The sequence below is a fragment of the Triturus cristatus genome, chromosome 4_1 (genome assembly GCF_964204655.1).
Source record: "Triturus cristatus chromosome 4_1, aTriCri1.1, whole genome shotgun sequence".
Lineage (NCBI taxonomy): Eukaryota > Metazoa > Chordata > Amphibia > Caudata > Salamandridae > Triturus > Triturus cristatus.
The window spans coordinates 808,167,483-808,187,930 of NC_140585.1; the positions used below are offsets into that span (position 1 = coordinate 808,167,483).

Below are 20,448 nucleotides of genomic sequence, written 5' to 3' on the forward strand. Positions count from 1 at the left end.
CAAGGATGCATTTTGTGCTAAAATATCATGTGAAGATAGATTTGCATTTCAAGCAATTTTGTGTAATTTTGCCAAAATTGTGTTTAATTACTCAAAAGCAAATTGCTCCAATATATCACACCCTTAGAAGTAAGGTGTTTTTCCGTTACATCACCTTCTGCTACAACAGTTCTAATGAATTAAATTAAATGAAAAATTAATTTATAAACCGCATTAAACCTGAGGGTATCTAAGTGATATGCCCTGAAAACAATCTAAGTGACGTGCTTGGAGTATACCAGCTAAAGAGGGTGGAGAGATGTTGGACCCTTTGTGATGGAGAGCGAGGAAGACAAGGCAAATAGCCTTAAAAAACGTGTTTCCTCACAGGAAGCCGACACAGCTAATGTCATCTCTGGCAGACACTCGTTTGGTAGTGTTAAAAATAAGGCAGAAGCCACATTTTTCACCACTTGTAGCTTGTTAAGTGAGGAGACATTAATACTCAGAGCGCACTGCAGTAATCTAGTCTGGAGGAGACTAAAGCAATGGCCACCGAGTGATGCAATACAACTGAAATAAAAGGAAAGACCATCCTAAGAGTCCTAATTATGTGAAAGCAGGTGCTCGTGATACAATTATCCTGTGAGTCAAAGTTCAGGGAAGTGTGGAAGGTTACTCCAAGATTTTTGGCCACTTTAACAGGCGTAGGTAAAGAGCCACATTCCTCAGGCAACCAGTAGCAGGATCAGATGGATTCTTGTGCACAAAACACCAGCACCTCAGTTTTTTCCATGTTCAGTTTAAGAGAATGTTCTTTCATCCAGATGTTAATCTTGGTCATGCAGAGATTAAACTTAAACCTACTGAGGGCTTTCCCTCTGACACCGGCCTGATGAAGGCACTGAATTATGCGCACAGGTGAGGCGGTGTCATAACGGTTGCTGACAAATCTACCAGCACCAAGACCGTCACCCCACCCTGATCCACTTGGTGCCGGATACTCTCCGTAGCGGCCACCAGTGCAATTTCTGTACTGTGACCACTTCTAAAACTATTTTGTGAAGGATCCAGAATGTCACATGTCTCAACAAGCATCACTAATTCCTGATTAAGGTATTTCTCCAGGATCTTGGCAGGTGTAGGCAGAAGCGAGACAGGATGAAGTTCTTCATATAATCAGGATCAACGTTAGGCTTTTTTTGAAGAGGGATTACAGTAGCCTCCTTCCAAGTTTAAGGGAAAGTCCCACATTCAAGGGCATGATGGAGTAAAGGCTGTAACGTTTTGGCAACGCAATCAGGTGCCAGTTGCAGAATTTTAGGTGGACAGGGGCCCACCAGGGACCGTGATCTAAGGCACTTGAGAAGCTCCTTAGTTTTCTGCTTGGAAATAGTGAAGAATGGGTCGCGAGACATTTGCTCTCCAATTTCTCATTGCATTCTTTGTCCTCTTGCTTACATTTTTGACCAGCAGCCCATTCTCCATCTGGTCATGTGAGGATGTCACCACTGTGATGGAGTACACTCTCTGCCAAACTCTAAGACAGAGCCTACATCTTCCTTTCAGGGGGCTCTGCTATTATTTGTTGTGTAAACTCCTTAAACTTCTCTGACCATTATTTACTTATACTTTGTGCTTCCTTGATAGTAGAAGTTCACTTACTCTGCCATGGTGGTATGCTGGTATAAGAAAACCAGTATAAATATTTTCAGAGTTTTTCCCCAGGTGTCAGGTTAAAAAAAAAAAATGTGGATTCACATTCTGAAATAAATGTTCAGATAAAGTTCGCCGCTGACATAGCAATGAATAATTAAGGGACAGTAAAATATTGAAATTCTTTTCTATGCTCGCTCCTTTTCAAAATACAGCCGGTGATATTATCCCTACCTGTGGCGCTTTCCAGGGGGCTGGCGAGTCCTGAATTGCAGTCCTTCCCCTCCCGCTGTCGCTGTGGGTTTACCAGCGACCGCTGTGTGGAGGCTTCGCTGGACTACGGTGACCAGGCTCCCTTGCAACAACTTCCGGAGGCGGACACCCTGCATTTCGCGCCCGTAGGCGCTTTAAAAATAACTCTGCCCCCGGTTGAGCGGGTTTCTATGCTCGCTCCTTTTCAAAATACAGCCGGTGATATTATCCCTACCTGTGGCGCTTTCCAGGGGGCTGGCGAGTCCTGAATTGCAGTCCTTCCCCTCCCGCTGTCGCTGTGGGTTTACCGGCGACCGCTGTGTGGAGGCTTCGCTGGACTACGGTGACCAGGCTCCCTTGCAACAACTTCCGGAGGCGGACACCCTGCATTTCGCGCCCGTAGGCGCTTTAAAAATAACTCTGCCCCCCGCATCGCGGGACCGCGCGCGGGCGTAGCCGGGCTAAGCCCGGGCAAAGGGCGGGCCCTCTTAGGCCCTCAGAGGCACGAGGAGGACGGGACGGGGCCACCTCCTTTTATTCATCTATTCGTTACAACTTGAAGGTATTGTTCATTGGTTCACTGGCCATTCCTCATTTGGGAACTGTGGGTACTGCTATCATCTCCGGGACTATCTGCCTTATAACTATAATGTTGCTATGTGTCATTGATACTTGTATCTGTAGTCCTGCGTAACAACCCAAATCGCAGAACAGGGGTTATTATTTGTCAGCATGGCCCCAAGAGGCACCCGCAGCAAAACTGCTGCCGCTGTGACTGGCCCCATTGACCTTTTTATTTCTAAGGCCAATGATGCCATCAACCAGGGCATAAATCTACTAGAACGCAGGGTATCACAAGACTTGGCGCATGCCAAACGTTCTTCGCTTGGCCTCATTGCTACCGCCACTACACCTGCACAAATTATGCCTAATAACATCAGACCCCTACTTGATGTTTGTGCTGACATACACACCATTCCTAGCGAGGTTAACCTCTCAGCCTCAATTCCCCTGTTAGACACAGATACCGACACTAGCACAGACCTGGAAAAAACGCCTGACTTACTAATTAACCCCTCTCCCAAAGTACAATCTGCTGATAACACCAGGCATGCTAGAGGTAGGCGTGAGGGGGCAGTTCAAAAACTGAAGTTACACGTACCCAAGCCCCGGGTAACTAAGATCAGGAAATATGGCCGGGCACAAAGGAAACCTGGGAAAAATACCAACTTTGTCCCTGACAATAATCATAACGCGACTAAGGTTACGGTAATACCCCAGAGGGATGATAGTGAAACTGTTCAGCAGGGCAGAACAACGAACACTAACGGAAATATAGACAAGGCATATGACCCCCTGTTGGAAAGACTGGGGGATTTATTAAGCATTTATCTATCCCCAATCGAAAATAGGCTTGCTCGATTAGAAAAACAGCTAGATGAATTGAGCAACCCTCTTAAGATTTTCCTAAAGGGAGGTCCTGCAACCAGTACAAAAAATAGTAACCCCACCAATATAGTAGGCCCCAAAACAACTATCTTACAAGTACCCCCAGCCGCCCCAAATAATGCAGATAAAGTTGTACCTGTTGCGCTGGCCAATGGCCCAATTACTAAACAAAAAACAGCAACACCACATACTAATAGCAAATTCACAGATAAAAGAAAGGATCCTGGCATCAATACCACCGCGAATACCACACTCTCAACTGCGAGCACCACAGGTCACCCTTCAATTTCTACAAGCAATCCTATCTTGACCCAACCCATCCCAAAACCGCCCAGACAAGTTCCGGCCCGCATCAATCTTCCTCCGGAATGCGGTGCATATGTATTAGTGTTAGTAAATGTTACTAAACTAAGAGAGGATCAGGATGAAAATCCCATATCACTCAAAAATAAAACCCTGCACTGGCTAATTACTAACTGCAATTACCCGATTGATGGTGCAAGGGAGATTATTAACACACAGCGGGTGGGTTGGATTGGACCCCTTAGGAAAAAATTTGAGGGCGACTGTGTCATTATTAGTTTTAGAAAACCACATTGGGCAGAGAAAACACTAGCCAACGCCCCTTTACCATCGCCATGGGAATTTAACACCACGCTCCTTCCCTTAGGATATTTTTATCGACACCTGATACCTCCAGAACAAGCCACGGTTAACCCTCCCAACAATTTCCCCATTAACTCATACCAAGAGATGAATTTTGGTGCAAGGGTCAAATCACCCTTTTTTGCCCAAAACCAGTACCCAAATGCCGCCTTTTCCAACAACCCCAATTGGCATCCACAACCTCTAATGCCAATTCTCACCCCCAACCATCCACAACATTTTCAAGCCCCAACTATGCGTCAGAGCAATCACAGGGATAGGTCTTATCCAATCCCTAACCCATTCCAGTTTGCACAGACGACACAAGTCAGGCCAATGTACAATATCCCAACTTTCAATCGGTTCGACTATTTATCATCATTAGACGAACAGGATTGACTGAGTATACCCCTTAATAATGAATCATGCAAGAATGCAAAAACTTGTAACCAAGAGGATGCCACAATCATAAATTCACTTGCATCACTCCATGCTAAAACAGTAGTTCCAGAAATCATATTGACGGATAGCACTCCGGCCATTTCAAATGAATCAACTATCTATGATAATGGGAATACTAGGTGCACATTTATCAACCAGGGGTTCAAACACGGCCTATCAATCCTAAGCTGGAATGTCGCAGGTTTAGAATCCAAGCTCTCTGACCCTGCCTGGACCGAACTAATTAAGAACATAGACATACTCATGTTCCAAGAGACTTGGGCTGTTGATAACCTGTATATCGAAGGCTACCACTGTTTCAGCCTGACATCTCTAAAACCTAGTTTTGGCCGAGCGGTGGGTGGACTCTTTACGGGGATTAGAATTTTGGCAGGCGGTACAATTAATGTTCTGAAGTTAGATAACCTTGCTAATTCCAACATTCAAATTCTGGAATATAAATTGAAATCAAAGACCACAATTTATTTAATTAATTTTTACAATAATGATTTTAATGGTGTACCGAACAAAAATTTTGTTGCTTTATCTAAGGTTTTAAATATAATTGATTGTTCCATGTCAGTAGATATTAAGACTAGTATTCTGATCGGGGGAGATTTTAATGTGAAACTTATAGATAACTATGGATCCACTAACTTTGATCACTGTAATGACCGCAGGGGTTTGGAACTGATTAGCATACTCTCGGATTTTAATCTTGTTGATGTAATGAGTGTAGGGTATGATATGAATTTTCCCTATGCCCCTACGTTTAAGGGCAGGGATAACGGTTCAATTATCGATTACATTTTTACATCACCTGTGTTAACGGACTGTTTAATCAAATCTTCTGTGGTGCAAACGTCCTTCAGCGATCATAATCCTTTGTTTGCTATTTTTAACCTCGCACCCAGTCCGATTTTTATGAATTTAAATGGAGCTAGGGATATCACACCCTCAATTGATGGCCTTCGCCTTAAATGGAGAGGAATTGATTGTGGGGCCATTTTAGATACGATTCAGGAGGCATATCCGGATCTATTGAAATGTCTCTCCTCCCCCAGTACAAATAATGAAGAACTGATTACTGATTTTGAAGCTTTATGCACCAATATAAAAACTCTCCTGTCAGTCCCACTCTCTACTGACCATAAAGAGCCACGGTGGTTTGATACATCTTGCTCCGTGGCCAATAGAGAGTTAAGAAAGGCCCTCTCTGCCAATCCCAGGTGTAAGGACGCTGTTCGAGCCGCCAGGAAAAACTATAAAGATAAAACATCGAAAAGGAAGGCAAATTTGCTCTCCGATCACTGGGATAAGCTGGTTATCAGCGCCAATCTGGGTGGCAGCGGCCCATTTTGGACGGCAGTTAGGAGAACGAGGGAAATGGGCAAAGAGCTTACTAAAATTAGTTGCAATATAACCAGTACAGCCTGGGAGACCCATTTTTCTAATATTTATGCTGCCCCCTCTGATGAGCAACCTCTCGCTAACATGAACCAAACAGCAGGTTTAGAGATTTCGGACTTAGAAGTCAGGAAAGCTATCAAAGAGAGCCTAGGCAACAAGGCGCCCGGGCCAGACGGCCTCCCTATAGATATCCTTAAATTTAATGTTGATCTTTGGACACCAATACTTTTAAATATTTTTAATAGTCTTCCACATGTAGCCATGCCTGCCACCTGGGCTACTAGTATTATTGTCCCCATTTACAAAAAGGGAGACAGATCTGACCCAGTAAATTATCGTCCCATCTCCCTCCTGGACAATACTTTAAAAATACTAGGACGAATAATTTATAATAGGGTACTGGTATGGGCGTCTGATTCTGACTTTTTAGACCCCTGCCAGATGGGGTTTAGGAGTGGGGTAGGAACAGTCGAGCAATGCCTAAACTTAAAATTGATAATAGATAAATACTGCATTGCTCGCACATCCCCCGTTTACCTAGCTTTTATGGATCTTTCATCCGCATTCGATCTTGTGAATAGATCCAAGCTATGGTTAACTCTCCTGTCAAATGGTCTCGATGCCACTCTTGTTAGATTCTTAGCCTATCTCCATACTGACTTGAAAGCTCGGGTACGTATTGGTATGGGCGGAGAGGTATCGGGAGCCATTAAGATAGGGAGGGGGGTGAGACAGGGGTGCGTTTTAGCACCCCTGCTGTTTATCATTTATATTAATGGCCTGTCCAACTGTTTAAAGAAAGCTACCCCTGATGTCCCAATCATTTTAGGAAATCCCTTGCCCGTACTTTTATATGCAGACGACGCTGTCCTTTTGGCACGTACACCAAACGCCTTACGTCTGCTTGTACATAGTTTTGTAAATTTTATGGAGGGACTGGATTTAAAAGTTAATTTTAAAAAGTCTTTTATTATGCCTTGTGGGCCGGGCAAAAGGAAACTCGGCACTATTCAAATTGGAACAGATAAACTCGAATCTGTCCATAAGTTCCCTTATCTGGGGTTGGTTTTCGCTGCGAACGGCTCCTGGAGTGGGCATGTGGCCCACGCCACGAGCAAGTTCTCGAAAGCCAACAACTCCGTCCTGAGTCTCCCACGCCCCAAGAAAATCGGCGCCACTAAAGCTATTGTTCAAATTTTTAAATTACAGTGTTCCCCTGTTGCTACGTATGGAGCCGAAGTTTGGGGATCGGCCAGCAGCATTGGTATTCAAAGAGAGGAAAACCGTTTTTGCAGGAAACTGCTGGGAGCACCAATTTCCTCTTCCAATTTCATCTGTCATAACGAACTTAACCTCCCATTCATAAACGACTTTATTAAAGCAAGACCAGCACTCTTCTGGATCAGAATCTGGAGGAATGAGGCTGCTGCCCTTACGCAAAACATCATTAGGGACTGCCTCAATAGTGATAATGGCATACAGATTCCCTGGTTTAAAGAAGTTTTTAAAATATTTAATGAAATAGGAAGAGGTATTTTGTTTACTGAGCCAACGGCTATTGAACCAAAGGACAAACATGAGGTTCAAAAGGCACTCTATGCACTTTATCGTAATGAACGGCTTGGAATTGAACTACAGAAATCAGGGGTCAAAAAATACATTGGTAATGGTCTCTGTATGCAAATCATGCCACCCTACCTATCACTGCCTATGTCAAATTGGGAACGATCTCTACTGTTTCGTCTAAGGGCAGGAACTGTTAAATTTCTGCTCTCTTTTCCTCTGGGGTATCAACACCATATTGTCCTTACCCCCTGCCCCTGTGACGGTACAAGTACTCAAGATGATTTGCACTTTCTGTTTTTCTGTAAATATTATGTGAGATATACCAAATGGCTTTTAACCCCATATTTTAGAAAGCTCAGACCTCTTACACTTCAGGAATCCTACATGCTGCTGCTCACCCTGGACAATGATGAACTGACATTTCGCACTAGCACTTTTCTAAGACTAGCCATACGTGCACGCAAGACTATGGAAAGTCCTTGTAATCAGATTCAGTCAAAAAATACTACTGCTAAAACCTTATAAGTTAATGGAATTTACTGTCTATCCTCTGTATGAATTGCTTTGTTACTATGAAATGTAAATTATTTAACTGTCTTGTATTATGTGTATGTATATGTTCTTTGATGTGTCGGTACTTTTATGAATTTTAACAAATTCGAATAAAGGTCTTTTGAAACTTGAAACTTGAAATTCTTCCCCGACATTTTTGTTAAAATGTACTTTTATTTCTTAAGTAAAGCTTTACTTCTTAAATACACATGATTTAAAAAATATGTTGGCTGGGATTTCATGAACATTTAAATGTAGTTTAAATGTCCTAAATGAATAAATTCAATAGCATTTAAGTCCAGGATTAACCGATATTGACATGTTAGAAGTTGAAAAATCCGATAAACAGGTACTTGTGAATATTCCTTTTTTTGTTTGTTTGCAAGCACACACAGCGAGGTCAATCAGCCTGCTTTCCCTGTATCACTTCCATCATAACATCCAAGTGTCTATTAAGGATATCTTCCTGCAAAATCAGATCTGTTACCTAGAACACTCCATCTATTCTATGTCGTAATGCTTTTGTTTTAATTTAAAATACCAAAAATAATATGTGATTTAAACATTAAAAGATGTGAATGATAAAAAGTTAACAAAAGAGTAATGAAAGCATAATACGTTACCTAAAAATATCAAAAATCAATTTAGCGGTTTGTACATCTCCAAACGAGCTTACAAGGCTACGCCAGTGGTCTTTCACGAAAAAAAAACCAAGGCCATTCCAAGGAAAAGAAACCCGAACCAGTGATACCGTGTACATTTTTAGTAGGTTTTGGCAATCTTTTTAGTATTTATGTCGTTATTGCTTTTCTGCCAATGTTCATTTTTTTCTGACCAAATAGTGGCTGTCCTCACAGTTAAAATTGCAATGAAAACATAAATGGAACATTTTAATTAAAGAAAAACAGACCATCATTTTGATGTTGAATAAAGTTTCATCTGTTTACATCAAGTGCTTCGAGCAAAAACGGAGGGTTTCAAGCCTTTGCTTAACCGTCTACGGAAAATATATTATTATTACCCAAGAGGATAATGGTGAAAAACATTTTTAAAAAACAAAGAAAAACTTGTTATTCACAGGTACCTCTCGCATCACAGCCTAATTCAATCGTTGCTACCTCTACCCAAACAGCTCAAGTCCTCAAACTAGGAATCGATTCCAATCACAGCCTGACCCGCATGGCCGATCACTCACTAGTCATAGCAACCATCTGCCTGTGGGAAACCAAGTGCCTGGTAACCCTGTGAGCTAGTACCTGGTAGCTGAGTAGCCCACAGCTACCCTAAGGAGGATGTGAAGATATCACCAGCTCAACCAGATCATGAAGCCCGAGTCAATGCCTCAGATAGTTATGCCCACAACACCGCAGATGGGCACCTGGTTTCACCAATCAGAAAAGTGATCTAGTCACACAGTGGACAAGTATCAAACTGCATTTAAATAAAGTCTGTATCCAACTCCCGTTAAAAGGAAAACGTTCTTTAAGTGCTCTCCTTTTTAGGTCTCTCCTGACCCAGCGCATGCGCTGGTCTGGCGAGACTTTTTGAGAGGGCTCCAAAAAGTGCTACCAGGCCAGCCGAGAGCTACAATGCATGTGCGCGGGCGTCGCGCTTTTCCGCGATTACTTTCACTTTTGCTGCCGCACGGCCGCTTTGATGTTTGATCGCGATCGCTTTCGCAGCCGCACGCCCGCTTGGCATAGCCAATAAGTCTTGCTTTTGAGACCTTATAAGTATTTAGTTATGCAACTGTTGCATGGCTAAACACTTTTATAAGGTCCCAAAGGTGAGACCTATTGGCTATGCCAATGCTTGACTTGCTAACTGCACGATCTCCCCAAATCTTAAGCCTTCATCGACTGTCTGTGACCACTGGAAAGATCCTTTCCTGCCCTGTAAAATCATCGTTGACCGAACCAACCAGGAGGGACCACCAACTCGCTTGCAAGGCTTTGCAGTCTGCTTTGGCCTCTGCAGAATCTATTCCATCTTCTCAGGTCGTCTTCTCTGTGATTTCCAAGCCACTTAAGACTTCATATTTGATCGATTGGCTATCACATGACCTCCAGGACACATTTAAAGTACAAAGGTAACTATAGGGACCGGGCCAAATCTTCATTACACACTGGCCCGATTCATTTGTTGGTGGGTTGACCTTTAGGTCCACAAAAAATGACCCATTACTGCTCTTAGACATTTTTTAAATATTTCCCTGCCATAAGAGTCTTTAATGGGACACTGTTAAAATGTTAATTCCTTAAACCTAATTGTCAACTCTATTGGCAAATTAGCATGAAATTTTATCTTAATTGATCTAATTCCTAATGCTAACTTTTGGTGGTAATAAGCTAGCTCATGTTTTATTAATTTCACGTACCTTTGTCTAGATTCCTAAACAAAGGGACCCCCTTGCTTTGATGTGGTTCCTAGGGCAAAATTTCTGCAATGTTAGCCTTTTTCTGGATCCTACACTTTCTCACTTTTCTACATGGTATTCTGCTAGATGGTTTCTATACCATGGGCACATCTGGTAGGATTCTTCCTAGAGCATGGCCAAGCTACACGAATGGCACCTCCGAGAGCTTGGCTCACCTCTGTTTGCTAACAGCTGAACGTCAGAGCTATGCAAGGTCGGTTAGGGAGAAGCATATCTCTTCCACTGCCAGTGGGTTTCTTACAAACATATATGTACATATACAAGAAAAGTACACAAAACCCTGCAAACCCTGACCAGCAGCCTCGTATGGCAACATTAGACTGCCACCGAGGGCCATGCGCTTCACCAGAGACAGCAGGGACACATACATTAACTGCTCCTGTATCATTTTACAGTAAGCCTGGGCAAAGCACTACGCTACGCTCGCGTAGTTTGCGAAGTTCGCGCTACTTCGCACTACGCGAACTGCACGTAGCACAGTGCGAACACGCGTAGCGTAGTGTTGCGGTCATTTTTTGCTTGCTCGCGGTCCTCAACGTCAAGTTGGCGACCGCAAGCAAGCAAAATGACATCCCGGCGAGACTTTTTCCTTGTTCGCGATCAGCAACATCAAGTTGGCGGTCGCGAGCATGGAAAATAAACCTCCCGGCGAGATTCCCAACGTGAGGAGGTCAGGTTTCTCATTGCGAGTGGTCGCGTATGCTCGCGACCGCTCGCGATGAGAAACTACCAGTTCGCGTTGAGAAAGCTGCCGCTCGAGTAAACATCTACTCGAGCAGCAGAAAATTACAGCTCGCACTGTGCAAGATGCCATTTTCAATTATTGCACAGTGCCGGTTGCTTGTCCGCACTGTGCAATCATTGAAAATGACATCTGGCACAGTGCGAACAAGGTACTACACAGTTCGCGAAGTGCTACGCGAAGCTCGCGTAGTGCGAACTGCACTTTGCGTAGCTTCGCGAAGTGCTACTTCGCGAACTACGCCCTGGGTTACTTTACAGCACCTTCAATGCTTTACACATCAGAGGTACGAGGCGCTCATTCTTTGCAAGAGGTAACAGTGACCCAAAAGCAACTGCTCCAAGAACATTAAGCAGCACATTCCATGCCTTAAACATCAGAGGTACGAGGTACTCATGAAGGATATTGGCACCCCGACATGCCAGTGTCTCACACCTGCCAATCTCAGCGGTCTAAAATATGCACTCCGCTGCCCTGGCCCTACTCTCTCTCCATGCAGCTGATCTTACAGACAATTGCTCCTACAGGGAAAATGTTGCCTAAAAAGGATCTTTCCTGATAAATATTCCTGGGGAGTATTTGACATAGGTTCATTTTTTGTCATTTATGTTTCTTTATCCCACTTTCTTATCAGGTGTGCATCTAATAAAAATGTTTGGCATTACATCAAAGCCTATAGGTATCGCTTTTGGTTGTTCTGCCATTTGTGGCTTGGTGTCCTTTTCAACATCCGACTCATATTTCTTCTAGCGAATGAGAGAAGATGATGACTGTATCATGTAAATGCAGGTAAGTACAACTAGATACACTTTGTTAGGTGTATTGTACTGCCCCCACCTGTGCTGAATCGACATCTGAGGTGTTTGTGTAGGAGCCCAGAGGTGCATTCTACAGGGTTTCTGGTCCAGTTTTGAGCAGCATAGCATCTCATCTCTCGGGGCGTGAAAAGGTTCCACAGTGGTCTATGCAACCGTGGCAGAAATAGGAATCCAGTATTTCCTGTGAATAGGGTGACACGTATGAGAATTACGGGGTCTGAAATTACTTGAACATGCATGGTGTGGTAAACAAAAAGGACGTGTTATCTTGCGGATATGTATGTCAAGAAACAAATTGGCTGCACTTATGTGAACGTCCTGTTACTTAACGAAAACTTGCTGTTACTTAATGGCATAGGAGTGTGCGTGCCCTGCTTACTCTTAGGGTCTATGGATGTGACATGCAATATGAGGTTGTAGGGGTGTACAATGTCCATGGCCGCCTCTATAAGGCTCCATGTGTGGTGATGATAGGCAACGCTACAGCTCCACATTCCGGTGGGGCTTTGTCTCCTATACCATTCAGGTATGTTTCCAACATATGTTGTAGCCCAGTCGCCTGAAGGGGGAATTTTGGTAGGACTCTGGGAATCAACTGTTCTATAACATTGTGGCCCTGTGGCAAGATTCAGGGAGCTGGGGAGACCTCTGATAAAAGAGATGAGGAGCACTCACGGGTTACAGATAACAGGATTTATTTGCCCAACAAACACATTTCGGCATTCGCCTTTTTCAATGTTGGTCGACTTTCGGCATGTTACAACCAGAATGTTTAAATACATCTCAGCACACTGCGATTGGAGAATACATAATAAACGGTAAAAGAGGACTGCTCTCTGCTCTCATTTTACAGATGGCACTTGTGCAGTCATTCTAACTTAAGTAGGTGGCATACCTCAATGAATGCGAGCCACATGTTGTAGCTGGATTCACTGATCTCACAAAATAGAGAGGAGGAGGCCAATGCATCCATACATCCCATGCATCCTTCCCATAAACAACTCCTATATCACATACAAGTGGGGCGTCTGAAAAGGAGATCACAGATACACACAGACGACCATGGCCTAAATTACCAGAGAGGTCATCCGCTATCGCTACACTCACAAAGGAGCGGATTAAAATGGGAAGGCCATCCTTAATGGAAGAGGATGTCTCACACACATAGTAGTGTCATGCTTCATCATCGGCATCCTCTCCCCACCCCAGTAAGATGGTACTACCAGGGCCGACTCAACATCTGCAAAGACTTGTCGGTAGGAGGGAGTTCTTACATAGAACTTACTGGTCAAGGCGGGATCCAGACAATCTAAAAATACCTAAGAGTTCCTCGGTGATCACCTTTACTTGTGAGGACTCTGGGTATGTCGAAAAACACCAAGCTCGGCGGGTAGCGAGAGTGCAATGGCTCAAACCAGTTTGCTAATCACCAACATGTTTCTGCCCTCAATAATTATCCTATCTGGTCTGGGGCATTCGTCAGGGCTAAAGGATCCCTGCAAAAATAAATAATCAGCTTAATTTATCCTAATGCATGTGCATCACCAAACAACAATCACCCAGGTGAGTCCTACCTGGCTTTCCTTCCAAAAGGTTATCGTAGAAGACCCTAGACTTTAGGGATACCAGTAGGCTGGTCAGGGAGGGCGCGATGTCCTTTGTAGTCACACTTGCATCAAAAGGTTCACCGCTTCAGTGAACCTAATCGTTCCTGCTCCATGCCGCTGGGTTCACAACAGTTCACAATTGCAGCCACTTGTGCCAGAAGGTAACAGCACACTATTTAAAAGCCAAACTCTGTCTCCCTCGTTTGCCACCGTTAACTATTACTCTGCTGCACACCCAGCATGAAGTCCCCTTGGATGCTGAGAGTCTTTGGGGGCCAACAACCCCCCCCTGTCACCATCAGTAGGTCCCTCACAGCTTTACCAAATGATAGTAAAAGCATTGAATTCTACAACCTCCCAAGTAACAAGAAAACACAATCACACAACTAGGCTTGCCGTTTAAATATTTGCTGTTTTCACATCCCCAGTACACACAATATCAATAAAAAAACTATTAAAAAACAGAAATGAAAGTCAGAGCTATCTGACTTTTCTGGCGGCAGGCATTATCTAGGGTGGATCCTGCTGAATCCGTTTCAGAGATCGCCGTGGTTACCCAACAACTATGACCAACAGGAAGAAAGACTGATGTCAGATCCTACTTTGTTGTTTTCAGCGGTGTGGGAGTTTTCAGTAACTGTGCAATGAGCGAGAGCAACTTCCGCTGTGATAAGACAACTTAAAAACGAAACACATTTCATTCGAGATTAAGCATAAACGGCCTTTTTAAATTCCATGCACAAAACAAGTGATGCGGGTAGCCAAGCCAGAATTCAGTGTCACACGAAGCACACCCAAAGGATAAAAACCACAGCAAAGCGAAAGGTGAAATGCTCTTCATAAGGTGGGTGGTCTGTCTCAGAAAATATACTCAGAAGGCTGCTGATTGAAAAAATCCGATAAGGATTATTGAGGCCAATTGTAAACATAGTGGAGGCTGAAACTTGGCCGTTGTTGCGTGACACTGTCACAGTAAACCAAGAATTAACTTAATAAACACTTCTAATTTACATCTCTAAGTGTAATATTTAGAACAAACACAGCTTTCTAGAAATAAGTATGGGTACAAGCAAGATGTGCACGTGCATTCATAAAATGGGCTAAACTATTCTTTAAAAAAATGCAATTTTATACAATTGGTCGTTTATTCCACGTGGTGTGGGCTATTTAAGTTTGGAGAGCTCTGGAAACTACTTCTTCGAAAATAAAGAGGTTAGGCTGCCATCTAGTGGGCATTTTGTGTACACACTCTTCCCAAGGGTTTGGTTGTGTTGTCACTTGCTATTAGCATCGATTTTGTTTTCTATTTATATGTATTTATATTTTTTTCTTTGTTCTTTCCTGCGGATATTAAGCACCTGCTAACTAACCCTAAGAGGTTAGTTAGCAAATCTACAGGTGAACGGTCAGCATCCTATGCTGTGAAACAGAAGTAGGACTCCCCCCTCTAGCTAGATGATGCCGAATAGTTAGCTAGGCATTTTTTAAGAACAGGCTAATGTGCATAAGCATCGAAGTCCCAAAAAACATAACTTTTATTTATGTTGAAAAGTGGAATTCAATACAATTCTGAGTATGTATTACAAAAAGCCACAGAATTACTATTTTTAACACCTTCATGAAAACACAAAGAGGTGGTTGACCGTCTTCTCTTTCGAGTGGCAAATATAAGTTTGCTGCAGGAGTCGGGCACACCAGACATGAGGGCCTGAGAAATCTCATAAGGGAATTCTGGTTCTAGCAATAGAGAGAACGAGGAGCTGTATGCATTTTTTAAGGAACCTAGTATAACTGAAGATTGTTCTAGATATACAAAAGAAATAATTAGGGGGTAAAAAAAAAAAACACCGAAGAGACTGCCAAGTGCATTTTATATACAGCTGAAACATGTTGACACTTCTACATAGGGAAGTAGACGAGAGATGTTTTATCTCTTTGAATCATTGGTAGCTTCCGTACTTTTTATTCCATATCTTACCTCTACTGAACAACAAAACAATCAAAACTAAAATATGCTGGATCTAGTACAGATCCGAGCACAATCAATAGGTATGAGCTGTCAGGGCGTGATTATACGGCCTGATTGAATATATTACCTGTAAAGACTAGAGTTTCTGTGAAGGTGGCAATGGTGTGGTCAATGGTCAGAATGTTTAAGGCAACTTTACACATAACAAACTGGAATCTCACTTGTTCCAATAAAACGCTAGGATTTATAATATTCGTTGTATAGTTTTGCCTAAAATGAATCTTGTGACCAATCAAATAAAACAGATTAGCTGAAGAAGTTTTCCTAGTTTCAAGACGCTCAGTAACGGGGTTGAATGAAGCAGCAACATGCCAGCATATGGTTGCATCACTCTGCTGTATGAAGTCTTCACTAGTTGCGCTTGCACTTTTATGATTTATTATTGTTATGCTTAAGGACTTTCACTAAACTGATCAAAAGGATATCTCCTTCCCTTAGAGATAGGCAACCAAACCAAAAGCATGGCTTTCTGTGACTGGATACCCCTAGATTTCGCGGAGCCAATTTGTGCAGTCTAGACATATTTGCTGCGACTATGGAACTGTGTGCTCAACTCTATTTGTGTTGCAACGGGTACTCCGAATTTATTTTAGCCTTAATTATATACTTTTTTGTTAATAAGCCTAATTTCCCTGACTACTTCAGTTATTCTCTATTCTGTTTTATATCCATTTTTACGGTTTGCATTTTGGTCATTCTATTTTGAACCAGGATTTTTATTTTCCTACCTGACACAAAAGGATTTATTTTCAAGATAAGCTGTATGTATGTGTGTGAAGATAGATAGATAGATAGATAGTTTACTGGACAACGCTCAAACCCCTGGGAGTTGGGAGTGCACGCTAGAAATGGAGCCCAGAGCGTCCAAGGAAAGCAATGACTAGCGCCCTCTGTTTGCAGCAGAGTGCGCCAGGGTACAAGCAGTGAATTTAGGTCGCCTTCATAAAGAGTCATTGACTGCGGCAGACGCACCCCCTGTGAGGGCCCTCAGAATGCATCACAAAGACAAGCTGCACTCATTCAACCTGAGGGAAGCCCACAGGCTCGCAGGGAGACTGGCTGGCTCTTTGTCACCAAATGAAGCAAGTTGAATGCAGACATCACTGTGATATTCTCACCAACAAAACGAAGGGCAAAGAACAAGGTCAAGAGCTGAGTGGGGAGAGAAAAAGAGATCAACAATTAAAACATCAACAAATATGGCATGTGCAGCAAACGTGATGATACAGGTGATGATGAATCTCAGAGACAAATACAGCAATGCACTACTGAAGACAGAGCGCTGTTCAACACCCTGGAAAACGTGCAGTCAACACCAGCTCAGAAAGCGCTGCTACCTCCAAGTACATGTAGGAGGTACAGCTGCTAGCATGGGGGTGTTTTTATTTTCAGTTCCTATTGTAAATATTTAAATTGCCTCGCTTCTTTGTAAATATGTATTACCTTATTTTTGTCACATGCATAGTACTATTTTATTTCCTATTTCATTTGATGTCTTCACAGTTACTGTGCAGTTATGTTTAACAACTTCATAAAAGTTGAGAACTACATGAAATGAAATAAGCAAAACATGCACATTTAACCTATTTCTAAAGATGCTTTTCTTTGCACAAGACTTTCTCACTGAACATAGATGGATGCCAAAAGAAAACATGAAATCATGGTAAATAAAAACAGTAAAAAGAAAAAAGCAAAACAAAGATCTGGTCACAAACAACTGACTCCCATGAAAAAGTACACAAAATAAAGGATTTACCTTCCACCGAGTATAGGGTAATAGTTAACAAGAAACCCCGTTACATTGTTTGCTCCAGGGAAGTAGTGCGTACATTTCCATCTCACACTCAATCAAAAAGATTGCGACAAGAAAAATGCATATTATAATAGTGGAACCAAAGAGGGAGTTTGTGAGGAAGTGCGGCAGGAATGCAGAAGAGAAGCAAGGAGAAGCAAGGAAGGGCATGGAAGTCAACGAGGATGTTTAAAGCAAACATAGGGATAAAGCGTCATTAACAATTGATAAATGAGCACACGTCAGTGACCAGAGTTTATGCACAGCGCTGCCGTAAGGTGTCCCATATTTACCGCAACATGTCCTAAACTACCTTTACAAAGAAGACTTCTTACATTGACATTTCTGTACAGTATTGATCCAGAATGCTGCATTGGCAAGCTGCTCGTCAGTGTCATAAGCGACTTGTTTACACCTTGAAAAAGCGAATACCATTACGTATATGTATATATTGTATTCGTGTTGTTCGCATTTAACTTGTATATGAATTGTGCAAAAGGATAGGGCTTTGTGACATGATGTAATACGTTGATTGCCTTTTTGGGAAAGTCAGCTATGCTGCCCCATGTATATATTGTCAGTTGTAACAAAAGGACTGTAATATAAATATATCGTACAAGATGCACTGCTGCAGGACACATTTTTGCAACATAACTTGTTTGTAAGTGAATATTCGTGCACGTTATGTATAGATAGTCTCAATTTGATTTGGATTGGGGCTATGCTACTTTTTCACTCACTGCTCAATGGTAGAAAGCAATCTGCAGTTCAGTGAATCAAAAGGAAGAATAATTTTGTACTGACTGATACATTAATAGATAATACTTTTTCTATACTACATAGATAGTGCATTAAAAAAAACTATACATTTATTACAAAAAAGCCTTAAAGTCATGTAAAAATTCCCAAAAGCTTTTCATGCAAAGTACTGATCACCCTTCAGAAAAGTTTCAAAGTGGAAAGGTAAACTTCAGGTATAAGAATAGGTGAAAAAATGTGCCTGAGGAAGACCCAATCTCGGTGGCTGTGATTTTCAAGGCTGGACAGAAACACATATTTAATCCTACTCTGAGGAGTCCTGATGGGCTACAGTTCTCCACTTTTCCCTTCTGACCAATCAGAATCTCCAGAAAAGAGATTCATCATATGATTAATCTTTTGACCTGTTCACTGGTCAGCTACGTAGTGTGCCTAAATCCTGGTGGTCCAGAAAAACTTGGCCACGGCAAACCGGTCAACCCTGGAGGATGCTGGAATCTGGTCAACCTTGCCCTACTGGAAAACATTGGATTTTCTACTGTTTCCTATGAACACAATTTGTAATTTTTGTGATGTTTACCTAATGCAACTTTGATGTCATTGTTTTTTAACCAAAACATTTTATACTTTATAATTCAATTGATCTGAAAATTGCAACCTTTTTATTTTTAACACGTAATGTTGTTGCCTCTGGTCATAAATCATTTGCAATTTTTTGTGGGGAAAGTTTAGCTACATGTGCCAAAGTACTGAGGGTAAGCTGCGGATTCCAAACAGAAACTGTTTTTCAATAATATGTTTTTTCTAAACCGTATTAGTGGGCCAATATCAATGTATAGTCTTTTTCAGTATTCGCATGGCCTTGGCATAAAATAAGGATATGCACAAAGGGAAAGAACAATTTGTCAAATAAGAAATATCACATGCTTCAAAATCAGGTATTTCCTAATGCTAAAAATATATTTTGGTCAATTCGAAATAAAACTTAAAAAGCATGTGTTACAAAATCTGATTCTACTTCTGAGTAACGGTGCATTGTTATTACCCAACTGGTCAACTGTTCGAAAACAACATACCAAATCAAGTAAACAAAAAGTTTGGAAAAATACATATGGAAATGCAAAAAGAGCAAAAGTCTGCAAATGGAAGAGAGAATTCCATTACCCAACTTATTTTCCAATTCAAATATCCTGTGATCCCTATTGCAGGTCTCTGTTTTTAGGTCGGCTACAGCGGTAATTTCTTCAAAAAGGACTGATAGAGCGGGCTTTGGGTCAGCCCTTTCGTCAGTAGCTTTTATGTGTTTTTCGTGGTTTGCCAGTGCTTGGCTGGGCTGTCTTTCAAGGCCATGGCATTTCATGTATGGTTGGTTACATTTGTGTTCCCATAACAGTCTTGTGATGGGTTACTAAGTAGTCTTTTTTGTCACACTGCAGACAGAACATGGGGCTTTAGTTGTAACTGGCACTCACTGTGTGCTCCTTGGTCTATTTACTTTGCTGGCACAACATTATTTTAATTTCTGGAATATAGGAAGCCTGATCTTTGCATGTACTATTCTCTTATTGCCATTGCGAGTTCATTAGTTTTACTCTGCTGTCATAATAATACATTCACATTTAAAAAAATGATTATTTACAAAGTACAGGTGTGTGTGTGTGCATATAGGCTTTCTTAAATATTCAACGAAATTACTGACCTTTCCTATGTATGTCTTTTAAGTTCCCTACTTATAGTGAAAAATGTGTCTTCTGTACCCTTTTCATAACTCTTCTCTACTAAAGTGGTTTGTGATTTTGTAGCCGATGACGTTGCTTCAGTGTGGCATTTTCTTCAGCTGGGGGAAAGGAACACTAAGTTGCCCAACTATTACCAAACACTAAAAATAACAAACAGCAAGACCTATTGGCTTAGTCAATGATTGTTTGAAATCCGAGGATAACATATATATCAAGGGTCGGCAAACCCTGCTACCTTCCAAATCAACCTTCTTATTAATGAATGAGTAACCAACCATCCCTCTAAAATCCACAGAATGATCAGCCCACGTGCACGTCAAAACATTAAATCTGCTCCACATTCCTTTCAGCTTCTCCAGGTTAAAGGATCTTTCACTTGCAAATATACAAATGTTCTGTTCCACGTCCAGCGTATGAGAGAACTCCCTCAGAAATATGTGCCCATGATTGCACACTGTTCACAAACAGGATAAACAGTTGCCATTCCACAACAGAGGATACCAACACGAGGGCATAATTCCCTGGATTTATCAGGCTAGCTCTTAAGTGGCAATTTAAAAAAATAAACTTTGAAA

The 20,448-nt window shown here is 42.0% G+C and overlaps 1 protein-coding gene across 4 annotated transcripts in view; it reads right to left on the reverse strand.

Annotated features, from left to right (window-relative positions):
* Positions 1–20,448, reverse strand: part of MSRB3 (methionine sulfoxide reductase B3) — a 391,607-nt gene that overhangs the window by 222,893 nt on the left and 148,266 nt on the right. Inside the window, exons 2-3 of one of the 4 annotated variants that reach the window (XM_085653427.1) lie at positions 16,609–16,735; positions 11,967–12,128 (exon numbers count right to left, since the gene is read on the reverse strand). In XM_085653427.1, coding sequence (XP_085509553.1) covers positions 11,967–12,128; positions 16,609–16,684 — 238 coding nt within the window. In that variant the 5' untranslated portion in view covers positions 16,685–16,735. The remainder of the gene's footprint in view (positions 1–11,966; positions 12,129–16,608; positions 16,736–20,448) is intronic. The other 3 variants (XM_085653429.1, XM_085653426.1, XM_085653428.1) reach the window with 3 other exon arrangements.